The sequence below is a fragment of the Zonotrichia leucophrys genome, chromosome 4 (assembly GCF_028769735.1).
Source record: "Zonotrichia leucophrys gambelii isolate GWCS_2022_RI chromosome 4, RI_Zleu_2.0, whole genome shotgun sequence".
In the NCBI taxonomy this organism is placed as follows: Eukaryota; Metazoa; Chordata; class Aves; order Passeriformes; family Passerellidae; genus Zonotrichia; species Zonotrichia leucophrys.
In genome coordinates, this window is record NC_088173.1 from 5,011,454 (window position 1) to 5,027,414 (window position 15,961).

General features: G+C 40.4%; 1 protein-coding gene across 11 annotated transcripts in view; it reads right to left on the minus strand.

Annotated features, from left to right (window-relative positions):
• Positions 1-15,961, minus strand: part of APBB2 (amyloid beta precursor protein binding family B member 2) — a 166,029-nt gene that overhangs the window by 99,182 nt on the left and 50,886 nt on the right. For 9 of the 11 annotated variants that reach the window (XM_064710303.1, XM_064710312.1, XM_064710308.1 and 6 more), the window contains exons 2-3: positions 11,357-11,445; positions 4,136-4,242 (exon numbers count right to left, since the gene is read on the minus strand). In XM_064710303.1, the coding sequence (XP_064566373.1) occupies positions 4,136-4,181 (46 nt within the window). In that variant the 5' untranslated portion in view covers positions 4,182-4,242; positions 11,357-11,445. Of the gene's footprint in view, positions 1-3,404; positions 3,426-4,135; positions 4,243-11,356; positions 11,446-15,961 lie in introns of those variants that run through there. The other 2 variants (XM_064710310.1, XM_064710307.1) reach the window with 2 other exon arrangements.

Below are 15,961 nucleotides of genomic sequence, written 5' to 3' on the forward strand. Positions count from 1 at the left end.
GATACAGGGCAGGATTTTGCAGATGTAGAATTTTACTGATGCTTCTACCAAGAGTTGCACAGAGCACACACTCCTCCTCCTTGGGGTTAGGTGCCTCTTTGAGTCAGTACCTTGTCATTCTAGGAGCAGCTCCAAGTCCACAGAGCCACGCCATGATACATTTTTACACCAACTCATCTTGTGCTAATGATAGGAATGTAACTGTCGGCACTGGCTGCGAGACTGGAAGTTTGGGGCTCATTCAGGGGTTTGCTGCTATTTATAATGTCACCATTCTCACATTTGTTTCTTTATCTCACTGCAGTGAGATTTTCCAGCAGTTTCATGAAACAACAGCTCCCTTGCAAGCTCAGTGCAATGAAAAGCACAGTTGGGCATTCCTTGGGAAGCTGACAGAGACATAGGCAGAGCAGAAATTTGAGTGTTCCTCAAGGGAAATCAAAACCTAAGTTTATAAAATCAACCCTGCTCTTTCTGCCCTCAAGCATTTTAAATTCTTTATAAGAGCAGCTTTATCATGAAGCAGATGATCATGAAGAACCAAGACTCAAACCTCTCCCATCTGCAATCCAGGGGAGTGCCATCTCATGAGGAATATTTTCCTACATTGTCGATCTTGATTTATGATGCTGCTGAAAAATGGTATTTCCCCAAAAAGTTTGCTTGGGACAAAAAAGTCATCCTCCAGAAGAAGTTTCTGAGTCAGCTCTAATAATTATACTGCAGAATCACATCAAAAAATCATTCCATATGGACCTTAGTCTGAGTCACAAATAGGTCAAAAATCCTGAAATCCACCCCTACCTGCCACAAATAAAGAGGCTGACTTCAGAGTGGGACATGTGGCACTGCTGTCTGTGGTCAGAGAGGGCTGGTCCTGGAGTTCCAGGCGCAAGCAGGTCCCTTCCCGCCAGTGAAAGCTGATGTGCCACTGCAGGACTGAGCCTGCACCCCCGAACACTCCAAAGGTCAGCAGGGGCAGAAAACTACCACCCACATATTTCTCACTTCCAACGTCCCCTGAAAAAGTGGGCTTTTTTATTTATTTAAAGCAGACTCAGAAAACTCTGCATTTTTAATTTTTGTTATTATTCCTATTATTATTATTGTTGTTGTTGTTGCTCCTGTTGTTTAAGCCCTTTGGGAACATTGAATGCCAGCAGGAAGGCACTAGAATCAAACCCTTCAAAACACTTGGTCAGATTTCAATGCTATGCAAAAGTCTATAACTAAAATAAATGAATTGTTATGCTGTGGACAGGATATGCATGGACAAACCCTTTAAAAAGGTTTTTTCCAGGCATACAAAACTCTTTGTGTACAGAAAAAATTTTAGTATGAAACAGAACTTGAGTCTTCCTAAACATCACAAACAGAACCATATTTTCACAAGAGGTGCTGCAGCCAATGCAGAAAAGCAGAGTTTGTGACCAAGAATTAGGAAAATATAAATAAAAAAGCTCAGGAGAAATTAATGAAAGAAATCTGTTTACAAAACCCAGCTTCTCAGTAGGTGGAGACTGTACATCCATCCTTTGTATGTTTTCACAAGAAAAATACACAAGAAAAGAAAGAAAAATACACAAGAAAAGAAAGAAAACCCAACAAAATAGCACATGAGGGAATGTTCAATCAGCACAAGCAGCATTAGACAGTGCCAGGGACACGCCTAAGACTGTTTTGCTTGCTGACAATAATCAAGGGAGATCATTGCTCTCTAATTACACTTTTAAAAAGTCTAAACCTGCAGGCACCTGTTAAATTCACAGCTTTTCATTTGACAATTTAAACACCTTGCTGGTTTTTATACCTTTAGCACCTGTATAGGAAATGGACTTCCTAGCATTGGGCTTCAAATAAGCCATATTCTATTTAAGCTGTTATGTGTTTCCACAACTATAAAACCCTTTGTTATTCTCATAAGACCACACACTAGTCTATCCAATAAGTTTATGAAATCCTTCAACAAAACAGTCAATGCCATAAATGGATGAAATGTTACCTTACCACCTAAAAGGCAATACAACTGCTACACTCCACACAGACCAAATGCTTCCCTTCATAGATTTATTTGGGTATAGGTATATGTACAGACAGAAGATAAAGTCAGGGACTAAAGCTTAAGGCAGCACCAAGCCCTTGATGCACAACATTAAGATCGCAACAATAGTAAACGTGAAATACAATAAATGAGATGGTGTAATTACTCATTATTTATTAAAAAAAAACACAAAAGCAAAGTCCTGTGTTTTACCAGCACTTCCATCAAGATCTAATCTGTTCACAGAGATTTCACTATGATCCACATTTCCAAGATATTGGGCAATTTCAATACCGTTATTGCTGGATGTCCAAAACACGTTATGTTAAGCACCAGGAAGCTACACAAATCATATAGTAACAAAACAAAAAACAAAGAACGTTTCCTGGCTTACAAACCTTGACAGGTTAAGGAAAGGGGAAACTTAGCTTAACAAAAGCACAAAGCAGTCATGAAGTAGGTGTTTTGATATCTCTGTCCTCAGACTGAGGGAGTTCTGGTGCCAATTGATTCTGACACAAGTTTTGGCCCTGGCAGATGATGGGAGCCCCAGCCTTTCCCCAAGTAAACAATTCTACTTCATGCCTAAAACTGTTCAACTAGACAACAGGAACAGCATTTCAGGCTCTTCTGGTAACAATGTAATGCCTATCTCTTCTCTCTAAGCAGGAATGGATTTGATACTTTTACACTAGGGTTTCTTAAACATCTGAGCTTTAAGCCTGGGCATGGGATGTGAATATCGTGTCCGGCAGTACTCCGAGAGGCCACGTTTGACAGCCAGTGCCCAGAACTAATGTGCAGTGATTCAAACAGATCAGTCCAACTCTACTCCAGCACTGGACCACCAAAAATCTGTCAAAACTGTAACAATCATTTCTTTCCTCCATTGTGGTATAGACAATATCCCTCAAACAAGTCTTTGGACACAGTATCTAAGCCAGCTCTTATGCACCTTTTTAATGTGTATCCTTATGATATCTATGATTAGTCTGCAGCAGAAAGTAACCATGCTTTACTGCTGCCTAGGGTTTAGCCCTGTGCAAAACCCCAAATGTCAGGCTCTAAATGCAGGATCTCATCATGCAGTTCCTCATGTCCAATGGCAAAGCCACCACAGATGTCCCTGTCCTGCCACAGCTGTCAGCTCTCACTGCAGTTTACCACTTGAATCAGCCAATGCAAGTATGTGTGGAGCCAGATGCCTGAAGTGGTTGGGGATTTTAAACAAGTCTTTTAAGGAACAGAAAGAATGTTACAGAAGTGAGAGCTTATCAAGCTGGCTTTGATGCCAAGAAAAGCCTTGTGGGATGGAGCTCTTTTGCTACAGCAGAAGGAGGAGTGAATACAGAAGTTAACCTACCACAACTTCACCTCAGTAGCCTGAGGGATCAACAGAAGGTGCACAAGAAGCAGCAGCAGACTTTTGGAGGTGGGGTGCTACCCCACAGCTCTCCAGGGAGGTCACATCAGCTCACTTCCCATTGTCTGCACTGTGGAACCACTGCAGTGTGGGTGCTGGTGGAAGGAGGGAGGTGATAAAATTCTAGGAGCTCCCTTTTTGTACTTCTACAGAAGACAAACTTCAGTAAGGGGTGATGTAATACAATCAGGTGTTCAATTGTTACAATTCAGAGCAAAGAAACAATAATACTGAAGAATATTGAACTCAAGAATATAAATAATCTGAACTGGGGATGTTAGCTGCAGTTGTAAGCAATTGAAGCTACAGTGCACAGTGACAGGTTGAGCTCAAGTAGCTTGTTAATTTAAAGAGATCTGGTATTAAGAGCTTGAGATAGATGGGAAGAGGAATAGCAGCCAACCTTAGAACTCTATAATAAATGAAGCTGGAGACCTTGAACACAAACCACAGCACATTGCAGGAGATCTGGTCAAGTCACGCAGCAAGCCCCTTTTTAAAGTCCTGTTTAAACAGAAATCAATATACTTACCATTTGGGTACACACACAGAAGGGCTGGCATTGATTACAATAAGTCAGCATTCTTTATAAATACTATTTCAGAATTTACAGGCTTAACAGCCTTGGAAAGCAACAAAGCACCAACAAAATGAGAGGAGTGCATACGTACATGAGCTGCTTGGCCGATAGTGAGCCCCTGGGTAGCGCCTGCCCATAGTGCCCCTCAGCACATTCCCACTCTGGCAGCTGCTCCCAAAGCACAGATCCAAGTTCTTACTGAGGGAGAAGGAAAAGAAAGTGAAGATTTAGTACAACAGCTGTATCTTTTTCATTAAAATGCTAATGATCCCTACAAATTCCAGGGTAACTACATCTATAAATTATTCAGTCATGATGTCAGAGGAGATGAACTGTTGCGCTACACATGCAGCACAAATTTATTATTGGTGGTTGGCCTCCATTAATAAGCACACATAAATTTTGAGACACAAAGAAATCTCAGGTCATACAGTAGCTTCTTTTGGTCCATTACAGAGAAGAACAAACACTGCAAGAAAGCTTGCTATTGGCTTTTAATAGAGATAGCCAGTAGGTGAGATTTAAAAACAATGCTTGTCTTAAATTCTATGAAGCAATCAGTAAGCAATCACTTATGAACTGTTTACTATAGAAGCAAAATTTATCCTTGCTACATAACACTGACTGCTTTGTTCTGTTCTATCCAGCAGTGTTTTCACAGGAATGCAGGCTATTAACCCACATATCAATTTTCTTGCACCATCAAAACCCTAAGCAAACAAAAAATTGCATGGCACATCTTACAGTCAGTGAGGAATAACAAATCCAAAGTCTTAACTGAAGTGCTACTGAAGCTATCATATCACAAATATAAAATGTTTTATTCTGAAACCAAGTCCCATTGTTTTTTTCTTTGGTGTAGGATTTTGTACCAAAATATGACTTTTAGTTCTTTTCAGCTTTACCTTTTTCCTAGTTTACCTGAATTGCCTTCTTATTCCCAAATGTCTATCAATACATATTGAATGTTAATTGCATCCTTTATTAAAATACATTCCCTCTTATTTCATTTACTTCCTTGCTGGAAACACCAGGAAAAGCAGCAAATTCTGAAGAGTGTTTTACCTTAATGAATTAAGGATTTATAATGTCTCAGGCTGCAGCTACAAGCACAAACTTGTTCTATACAGGAAATTAAGAGAAATATCAGGACATAGACAAAACAGCACTGCACTGAAAGTGGGAGATCTCCCCAAATCTTCAGGTATGTCAGTTCCCTTACTGAACACAATGCTAGCTTATTCCTGAATTAGATAAGCCTTTATATATACTGGCATCCATGCAATTCTCTGGTGATATAGTCTGGGAGCCAACACAGCTGAAAACACCATATACAGACATATTTTCAGTCAGATTAGGCTCCTGAAATGGGTGATGGTGGTTGCACAAGTATTGGTAGCTAGTGAGAGCAAGTGGAAAGAATAGGACCATGGCAGCCTGAGCTAAAAATGACTTTAAATGCAATGGCATAACATTGCTACAGCCTTTGTAGATTACCTCTGAATAGACACCTACAAGGCTGCACACCTGACAGTCCAAACAAGAGGTAAAGTTCTCCACTGCTTTCCAAATCAGTGCTGACAAAGCATGTCCTGTTTAGCTCCCCTCAATGGGGAAAGTTCAGTGAATCAATGAGACAGTACTCTCTTGCCACTAAAAGAATTCTGTCTGTTAAGAAGAAAAGGAAGTGGTATGCAGTAAAACTAACATTCATTCAAAAAATCCTGCATTTCTTGTGCAGGACAATATGGGACAGCTCCTTGCCATGGGTCAAACAGACCTTTACAAGTTTTTTTGGTGGCTCAACTCATGGTAAAGTTGTGCAAGGAACAAACCTGCAGATGGCTGCCTCGCCTTTCCTATTTTATAGGAATAAAACTAAAAATACATATTTATTAGTTGAAAAAAATTAAGTCTCTCCTCACCCTAAATGGATCAAATTCATAATAAAATACAACAGAACAGTTTTCAGTTGTGCAAGGATTAGAAAAGCAAATGACTGAGGGGAAAACAGACTGTAACAAGAAGAGAGTATTTACCATTCTTTTCCATAGCTTGTGAAAGAGTATGATCAGTATGTATGGAGCTGCAAGATTGTTCATTTCTCATAAATGCATTGTCTTTCTGAAAGGTATACACTTTCCCTAAGCAACCTCACTAAATTATATCAAATGTCTACAGTTGAGACAGGCTTCTCCTTCAGCACCTAGCACCACACCATTGAAGGGGGCCTTTGCACCGTACCATAAGAAAAAATCCTAACAAATAAAAATTAAGACTCCCAGACCTTACAATCATGCTCTCAAACAGCTGAAATAAAGTACAGTATGGTCTTCCTAAGGTAGTGTGCCCACTCTGGGAGCAAACCACTCTTTGTAGAGGTCAGGACACAAAAGGTTTGACCATTTTTAAATATCACATTTAAAAACTCCATAAATCTCAGAGGAAAAGACAACATAAATATAGGTTCTCATAGCAAAGGCTTCATCAGTTACTACATAAAATGTGAACTTCAAAGATTTACAAGGTGGATTAAAGCCAACTATCAAAAGCCAATTAGGAAGCAGGGATCAGACAGCAAATGAAGTTAAACTGCTCCACAAAATAATAGTGGTATTGGGTTCTATGTACCAGAGAGGACATACCCAGATCATGACAAATGAAAATGGTGCTTGGGTTTGGTTTTGGGGTTTTTCTGTGCTGTTGTTTGCTGGTTTTTGTTTAGTTTAGTTTTGTTTTTCCTTAAGAACCATCTTTTGTGTCTCAGACTATGCAAAGCAACCTCCCCTTTCTTTAAACACATCCACTCACAGAGGTAAACCTTGGGGGAATTTCTGCTCTTCAGCAAGCTCAGGGAACTCTTACAGAAATGTGACCAATCTTGTTGGTACCCAAATGCCACAGCTAAAACATCTGAAAACTAGCCCTTTTTTCTATATACGCATCCATGAGACTGATAAACAAAATGGAAGGAGTACTCAAATGTTGCTTTTGAAAAATCCCCATATCATGCATGTACAGGTTTGGATTTGGTTTTATTTTTAACTGTACACAACTTAGATACCCAGAACTCCACATAAACCTGAGTTAAACCTGAATGTACCTGATAAGTCAGATCAAGTCTTCATATTACTTTTTAACCTGTTGGTTCACATTTGTTTTGTAACAAATGTGTTTCTGAACATCTTTCTGTGGTTTTTTGCTGCTTATTATGCTGCAAAATTGCTTAAAAATGTTTTAGGATGATTTTTCCATCTTTATAGTTGAATTTAAAACTACATAGACACAAATGGACATATAGGCTTATAGCTTCTCTTCAAGAAAAAATTTGATATAGCTCTGCCTAAAGTTTTGGGGTTTTTTTAATTATCCTTCCTGATAATCTTCACTGATTCCTTTCAGGTGGCCATCCCCACTCTGCAGCAGTTACAGAGAACCATGGAAACAAAACCTGAGCACCAGCAGTGCATACCTGCTACCCAGGGAGCACCTGAAAGCATTTCACCTCAGGCCAAGCCTCTTTTAGGAGCTGTGGTGACAGAGCTACCAGCTACTCATCATCATACAGAATTTGGACACACATCATCTTGGAAAGATGCCATGACTTTCAACTGAGACTGTCATCTTCCTAAGCCATTTTCTTTACAGAGCTTTTCTTGCAACTCTTCCACATTTTTCAGGTTTTATGCCTGCTACATAGAAGTTTCATTTAACTTGTATTCATGTTTTGATACGAAGAAAAAAAACCCCAAAAGACAAACTAAATTCTGGTAGTCTTTGTGGGTTGTTTTTTTTCCAATGAGTGAGTCAAACCAAGAGTTCTGTCTATACAGCTGGCACACAGAATCCAGTTTACTTGAATTCCCTTTTGTTTCAGAAAAAAAAAAATCATTGTCCAATCTTCATACTATTAATGGCCATTAAAGCTATGTTGTGTTTCGCCCAAATTTATTTTTTCACACATGCTGCTGCTTATGAGGTCAACTGACTCCTTGACCTTTCCTGATTTTCTAGAAGCAACATCTGCTATAAATGCATTTGTGTCCACACATAAATATAGGCACACTCATATTGGCTGCCCTAATCTCATACAACAGATTGTTGTACAACCTACCCTCACAAACCCAAGAAAAAGCATATGAGAAAAGGAGATGACTGCAAATGAGCTACAGAAGTCATCCAAGTGTGACTGACTACATCACTCAACACTGGCAAGGAACAGCTGCACACAGTGTGGGGAAAGAAAAGGTTATTGCATGATGTTTCTCAGGGGACAGCTACTCAAGAAATCACACTCCAGCACTCTCTGTGTGATATTCTGACAAACAACACAATCCTACCTTCCAAGTCTTGCTTTGCATACTAGGAAATAGGTCTGCTAAGGAATGGGTAAGAGGAATGCTGTGCATTGTTTTAAAAGCACACAAAGGCCACAGGTCCTATACAAAACAGATCCATTACAGCAAAAGGTTCAGACACTGAAAGAGGCTAATCTAGGGGGAAGGGGGAATTTAAAAATCAGTCTGTAAGACTGGTAGATGGCTCATTTTAAGAAATCCAAATTCAATATACACACACAGATTTTGTGTACATATTTGCATATATAATGCAAATTTATTGTTTTTCACTTGTCTGTATTCAAAGTAATGACTGGCAGCATTACCTGTTGGACAACAGTAGCAAAGCACAATTCAAACAAGCAAGCAAAGTGCCCACCAGGCCATTAGGAAGTTGTGCTGCTGATTTCTGGAGACACCTACAGAGACAGCACTTTCATTTTCTGTACTAGGAAAATGAAAGGATCAGACATGGATCTCTCACATAAAACTGCCTCTTGGAGAAAGCACAATGTTATCTACTAGCCACATCTCTTGTATCATTGCATGTTTGACCTTTTTGGAGGTCATCAACAGTTCCTAGCCATTAGTTTCATTTAATAACTACCAACAAGTTTCAAAAATACATATTTTCATTCCAAGTCTTCATTTACCTAAGAGTCTTCATCCATGCTTCCAGTTTGGCCTGGCAGTGCTTACACCAAGGAGGTTATGCTGTCCTCCCCACCTGCCTTTGCTGAGGCAGAGCCACCCTGCTTCCCAAACACCTCCTCCCCCATCACCTTTGCTGGCTGGCGCAGGGTTAAAGTGCCCCGGGATCTGGAAAGACAAGAACAGCCCCACAGACAAGAGGATGTCCTGCCTGCACTCCAGCCCTGCTGCAGCTCCTGTGGTTTTACCACACTTGGACCTGACATGCTCAGATATCTGGGAAGTCCCGTCCTGCCCAAAAAGTCTGGCAACTCCATCATTTCTCCTTCCAACCAATTCTCAGTACTGAAATTCTTCTTGCATGCAGACATTCTTGCTTGCATGGCTCTGTCCTGTCCACTTTCTGGCTGCCTTTGTGCTTCTAACTCCTCCCCTAACAAGCTTTGATTTGGATGCTTTCCTTCTTCTCCATAACTGAGAAGCCCTTCTTGAGGGCTTTTCTTTTTCTTAGTCATCCTTTCCAGGTACTGTGCCACCCACCTGTTTAACTGAGGTTCCCATTCACCATGTAGGGATGGGATTATTTCCCACTCTGTTCTGGAGGGCATCATCGCTGTCAATCACTTGAATGAATTTCCTAATGTTTAAGGCTTTATGAGACGGACCTTAACTCATCAAAAGCATGTTTTTCTGAAATTTAGCCTTTCAGTACTTCTGCAGGCAGATCACATAGAGCAAGCTGAATTCAAAACATTCATGGTCCCCTGACAGACAATACATAATTTCTCGGTAAAGCACACATGCTTTTTACATTTATTCTACATTATCTCAGAGCAGATTTTGCTCACCAAACAATAACAGAAAACATCAGGGCATTCTGTGCATAACTACATATACATTTTAACACAAAGGAAAGGACTGTCTTGGGCACTTGCAAGTTTGTTAAAAATACAGTTAACCTCCACTCAGTGCAGTGGAGGATATCTGAACTGGTATCAGTTAGTGATCTCAGTTTTACTTGTTAATTGGTAAGGATTTGTTAAGTTAGAAGTAATGTTGCCCATTGAAAAGAAGAACTGCAGTGCTCTGAGCCTCTGGGGCTGCAGCAGGTTGGGCTGTGTGCCACAAGGAAGCCTGGCAAGCTAAGGAGCTGTGGGAGTGCAAAAGCATTACACAATCAAAGCAGTCACCACTGGGAAACACAGATCTCCCCATAAAGCCTGAACCAAGAGGGCAATATTTCAGACATCTAGTCTGAACCTCATTTACAACAAGATCCATGAAAAGTATTTTTCAAAGCTGACTGTTTGGTAAAAACAGTATTTCTGAATGGGAAGGTACTTATTTCTTCTGCAGTTAGAGATGCCACTGTGCTCTTGCTTTCTGTGAGAAGCTTACCAAGCACAGCTAGGTTTTCCATTGTAGCATTTCACCACTACTCCACAGGTCACCTCCATCCATGAGGACTGTACCAAGTAAAACTCTGGTAAGGATCACATCAGCAAAAGCCCAAAAGAGTGCTGCTGCATTTCAGAAACTTGGAAAGGCAATAGTGATGGAAAAAACTTCCTGCCTCTATCAGCAAAGAGAGCAGTCTCTCCACAGGGCTCTGCCAGCACAACTACTTGTACAGCACAGACCAAGAGACATGCTTAGCCCAGGTCATCCAGCTAACAGCACTTGCTTTATGGGTAGATAGTTCCAGACTTCTCATATACCTTATTTCAGAAGATGAGAAACCCTGCTGGCTTGCCAGGTACTGGGAAACACATCCCTAGCCTGGTCAATTCATGTGAGAAGGAAGGGAAAGCCATGGCATCAGATGCTGCTGGGGAGCATGACAGCAGATAATCTCTTGACACACACAGCCTCAGCTGGAGTCACAAGGCTCTGTGGCTGTGGGCCTCCCTCCCTCTCCCAGACCCACAGAGAACCTTGTGGGTACATCACAGGAGGATGCACAGAACACTGACATCCAGCACAGGTGTCTGCATCAACAGACAGCATTACTGACACCACAGAGGAGCAGCACTGCTGTGAAACACCTCTGCTGAGTGCAGCTTTTTCCCACATGAGGTGGCAGAGCAAGTTACAGTACAGCTACTCTGCAAAAATGGATACACCAAGAACTGTGGCTGGAGTACTAGAAGAACTGGACTGCCCCTGTTCATGAATATCATGATAAACAATGTAAGTGCTGCATAGAAATACAGGTACCTCCAGTCTCTGTGCTCAAACTTCAGTGTTTAAGATGTGAGACAGGAAAGGTGCAGAAGGAGTGCCCCCACCCTAGAGGATCCCAGGACATGGAGCAGATTACTCACTCTTCCCAGGTTCTTGTGGAAAGCCTGTTCAAGAGCACCAAGTTCTGGAGCACCAGCACCCTCTGAGGTCACTGCAGAAATCAGGCAAGCTGCAAAACAAAACCAAATCATGTATTTTAATTTATGAAGAATCAAGAGGCACTAATGAAAACTACTGAGCTTGCAAAGGTGCAGGATACCAGAAGAAGCAGCAGGAGCCTGGGAATCAGAGGAGCACTGACAAATGACTGAGTAACCCAAGCAGCCACCTTCAGTTTACACAGGAGAAGTAAAAGCAGAACAGAGGATCCAGGCATCCCAGGGCAGGGATCCTCCCAAACCTAGCAGGGGTCACTACTGCTGCCAGACCATGGCAGCTCAGGTATGCAAGGGACATATTGCAAGCACACTTTAAATTCTCTCTCCCCAGACTGCAACACAGAGCTGCCGTTTTCCCCTGCACAAACACTGAATATCATGAAGAAAATTAATCCAGACGATAGACATGAGCCCAAGTCAAGAAAAAGCAGCAAGAAGTGCTCATTAAACAATGAGTTCATAAAAAATCATGTTTTCAATTATGCTTGCACTCGGTAGACATCAAGTATATAATTTATTTTTGCAATGTCTGTACACTGCATCACAGTCATTTCATCCCTGGCAAGTGGTTACATTAATGCTGTGGCATTCAGTACTGAAAAATATACATGTATTTTACCAATACATAATATCTATACAATACCAAAATATATACAAAACCTCACACAATGAGGTTATCCTCCCATCAAAAGATCCTCTAGCAGCAGCAAGATATCTGTCAGTCAAACTATGGTTCTAGGATTCAGGGTGGTGTTTAACTTTATTTTCCCTGCATGGGGGAGCAAACAAATATGCAAGACCAAAGATACAAATCTCATCTGCTGTATTAAAGCAAAAGTCAGGCTAAATCAAGCCAAATTATATTCTATTTTAAACAGAGGTTTATATTTTTCTTTGTTCTAACAGAAATCCAAGAACTATAAATTCTAGAAAGCACTGAAACAAAACACATCATTTAAGAGAGCTAAATACATTCTTGCTAAAAAATATATTTGTCCTTTGAAACTTGGAAATAACTTTTTTACACTAGATAAAAAGTAATTTTGAAATATAAAGCTTTTTTTAAAAAAATCAAGAAAATATACTCACTGCATTTTCAATAATAAATTTTACTTTAAAGAAAAGTTCTTCAGGAAGAAAACATATCAATGCTCATTAAACTGATACTCTAACCCAATTTAGCACATTTGTGCACTTCTGTATCAGATTTCAGTATTCAAGAGAGAGGACAAAAAGAGGGAGAGAAATAAAGCACACATGTTGTTAACACCTTCCTACCAGGAAAGCCAAGAAACCAGCAAGTTCCTGCTGAGACCCATGGGTTTATAGAAACAAAACTTTCTGGGTCAAGTACCGAGACCCAAACTTCTTCACAGGCTGAGCATACATGGCAGCTTTTCCAAATAATTTAAAATAATTTCTTCCCAACATAAACAAAAAGATGCATCTGTCTGTCATGGCATTGTCATTTTTAGAATTAATTGTTTTCATCCTATATATCAAACTTGTCCTAAACCATACCTAGAGTAACTGAACTGAAACAGTAATCAATTCAATAAGCTCCAAGATAATAAAATAATCTCAAACTCAAAGTCTTTTTCTCCTGAAAGGAGACAGTTTTTTAACACAAACTAAGATAAGGTCAGCTTCCAGATCTGAGATCAGAGGAAAGCCTGAAATACAAAATACAGGTCTCAAAGGTAGGAATGACCAGCCTCTTCAACAAAACAGCAAACAGAAAACTGCAAAACAAAGTTTTATCAGCAGATTTTTGACCTCTGACCAAACAGGATTTTAACACTGATGGCATAAATTCCTGAAACTGTGCTGCCACACACCCAACATTTTCTATTTCCCAGTTGAGAATCCACCACCCTGAGTATTTTTCCTTTCCTCTGAATCCTGCTGAAAATGTCCACTTCTCCACCCACATTTTTACCACATTGCCTGCCTTGAAAATTGGCAGACTTGAAAATGAAGACAGGAATCTTTTTTCATCCTGTTTAAAAATCCTCATATTTCAAGAAAGGCTCAGACAGCCAACAGTGGAGCCAGCTCAGCCTCCCAGACCTATGCAAGCAGCAATAACTCATTTAGGGCTTTATTAAAAGCAGCAAATTGAAAGGCAATAACATGCAGGCACTGATACCCTTAGTAGAGAAGTAATGAGCAAATGTCTAACGCCCACAGATGACAAAACAGTAAAATAACATTACCATTACTGAAATAAACAACTGACTGGCTGGGGTAATAATAGGTGCAAGTTTAAAAAGTTAAATTGTCCTTATTTTCTCCTTTTGCAAAAATGGGGTGATAGCTACATATATTTGAAATGGGATTTCTGGGTACTTGGGTTTTCACAGGACACAGACCTGCAATCCTGTCTTCACCTAGCCTAAGAAAGAAGTTATGTGTGAAATATGATCTTGAGCACATTACAGAATTTCGGCTAGAAATAATAAAACCAAACAGAAAACACCAGTCAGCATAGAAAAAAATTAGGAATTATTGCTCTTCCCGAGACACTAGAGCAAAACATACTTTTGTACATATCTCAAAACAGAGACAGACTTCTGATAGACTCCCCATGGATTTGTAACATTTAAACTCGGGCCAAATCTACTTTCTTGAGGTTTAGCAGGAATTTACCTAGGAAACACTGCAGCTTTTTCCTTCTTCCCCACTGCAGCTTGTGCCTGGTGGCTTCCTGCTAACAGCTGAGAAGGTAGCTGGTTTTACAGCTCTCCTTTCCAGTTCCTTGTTATTGGTAAGGGACTTGAGAGTTCAAGTTAATACAAAAGAGGCAGGTCTCCAACCACCAAATTTCAGCTGGAGTCATTCAGTACCAAAATAAGTTCTATACTTTAGAAACTCTTTCTCCTGAAGCACACACACTAGATTAATGGTGGGTTGTTCAGCAATAGCATTGTATTTTTATTTTGTCCTAATATAATAAAATAACCTCGACCAGCAAGATCTTCAGATGTTTCTGTTGACATTGAATGAGGATCTCTGATTTAAATCCACCTACACCTAAAAACTGACACAAAAAAATCAAAAATATTCATCAGCTCTTCTCCTCTGCATAATAGGCAACTGCTTCTCAGATGGGCTGCAGAAAAGAGCAGCCAGACTGGAGCTGGGGGTGGCATTTCTGTCCAGGGAGAGCAGTAGATAGTCTTCTACTTCTTCACATTGAAAGCTCATTCTATATGAAAATAAATCCATCTATTTGAATCAGGGAACACAAAGTCTAAGAATTCTATCACTCTGGAGCTGCCCTCCTGCATCCACTACAGTAATGGCTATATATTGCTACTGGACTGCAAACCTGTTTGTTGGGCAGGATGAAAGGGTGCAAAAGTCAGTAGGAATCCAGTTGCTGTGGGAAAAATACGTACAGACTTCACAATTCCTGCACTTTTAGGCTGGAAGCACAGTTATGAACTCATGTGTGAGACTGAGGCTATTACATGTGTACAGAATTCATCATACAGAGCTGAATGAACTGGTATCAGAACAAAACTCGTGACAGTTTTCATACTGCAGCTTCCTCTGGGCATGCACAGACATGCAGACACGCCATTATCAGAGCTCTGCCTTAAATTGTCTTTTAAGCAGCAATCCCAGGATCCTACATACCCCTGCATTGAAATTCACCTCTTCTTCCAACTTCTTAATAGAATAAAGAAGTCATCCAATGTAACATCAATAATTAATAAGTACAGCATGGCCATCTATTTTAGGAATATATTTTTCTTTCCTTCTAAAAAGTACATTAACAGTGTCTAACTTCAGTCCATCAGTCAGCCTCCCAGTAAGCCTCATGCAACCACCCCAAGAACCTGGGCTGCTGGGGCTTGTTTTCAAAAGGACAGAAGAAAAGCTTCATTTTTTATCAGGCTTCTAGGGGTCTTAGTCTGGAAATAGTATAAAAAACAAACCTCAACAAAACAGCCTGACAACCATGGGGGACTCACATAACATAATGATGCCTAAAAAACTCATTGCAGATGGGGTGGAGAAGGCTGCTGTCACATCCCAAGGATTCCCTGACACTTTCTGCATCTACCTTTCTCTGCATCCTACCTTCTTTGGCAGTAGTTTTTGCCAAATCCACAGAAAGAAGCATCAAACACATTAATTCACTTACTGCCCTAGGGGGCCAAAAGGAAAATTGCATCACTTAGATGGTTTTACCTTCCCAAATTTTTGAAGGTCAGGAAGAAGTGTTTCTTTCACAACTAGTGGATAAAACACTGAAATGCACATGGCACTGTTTTATTTATGAACCCTGACAAGTCCAATGAAACTGAAGAGATTTGGTGTTCCACTATAGGCAGGAGGGGTTCCTCTATTCTCCTTCCACGTTAAAAAGCATACTCTGACACCCTCTTGGAAAGGGCAGGTGGAGGCCTGGGGTCCTCCTGGGACACAGGCAAGAGTCCTTTGCTCTCTGCTCCCCACAAAGAAGACTGACCAGGGATCACTGCAGAGGAGACTGTGAGGAGGGAAAGTCTCAATATT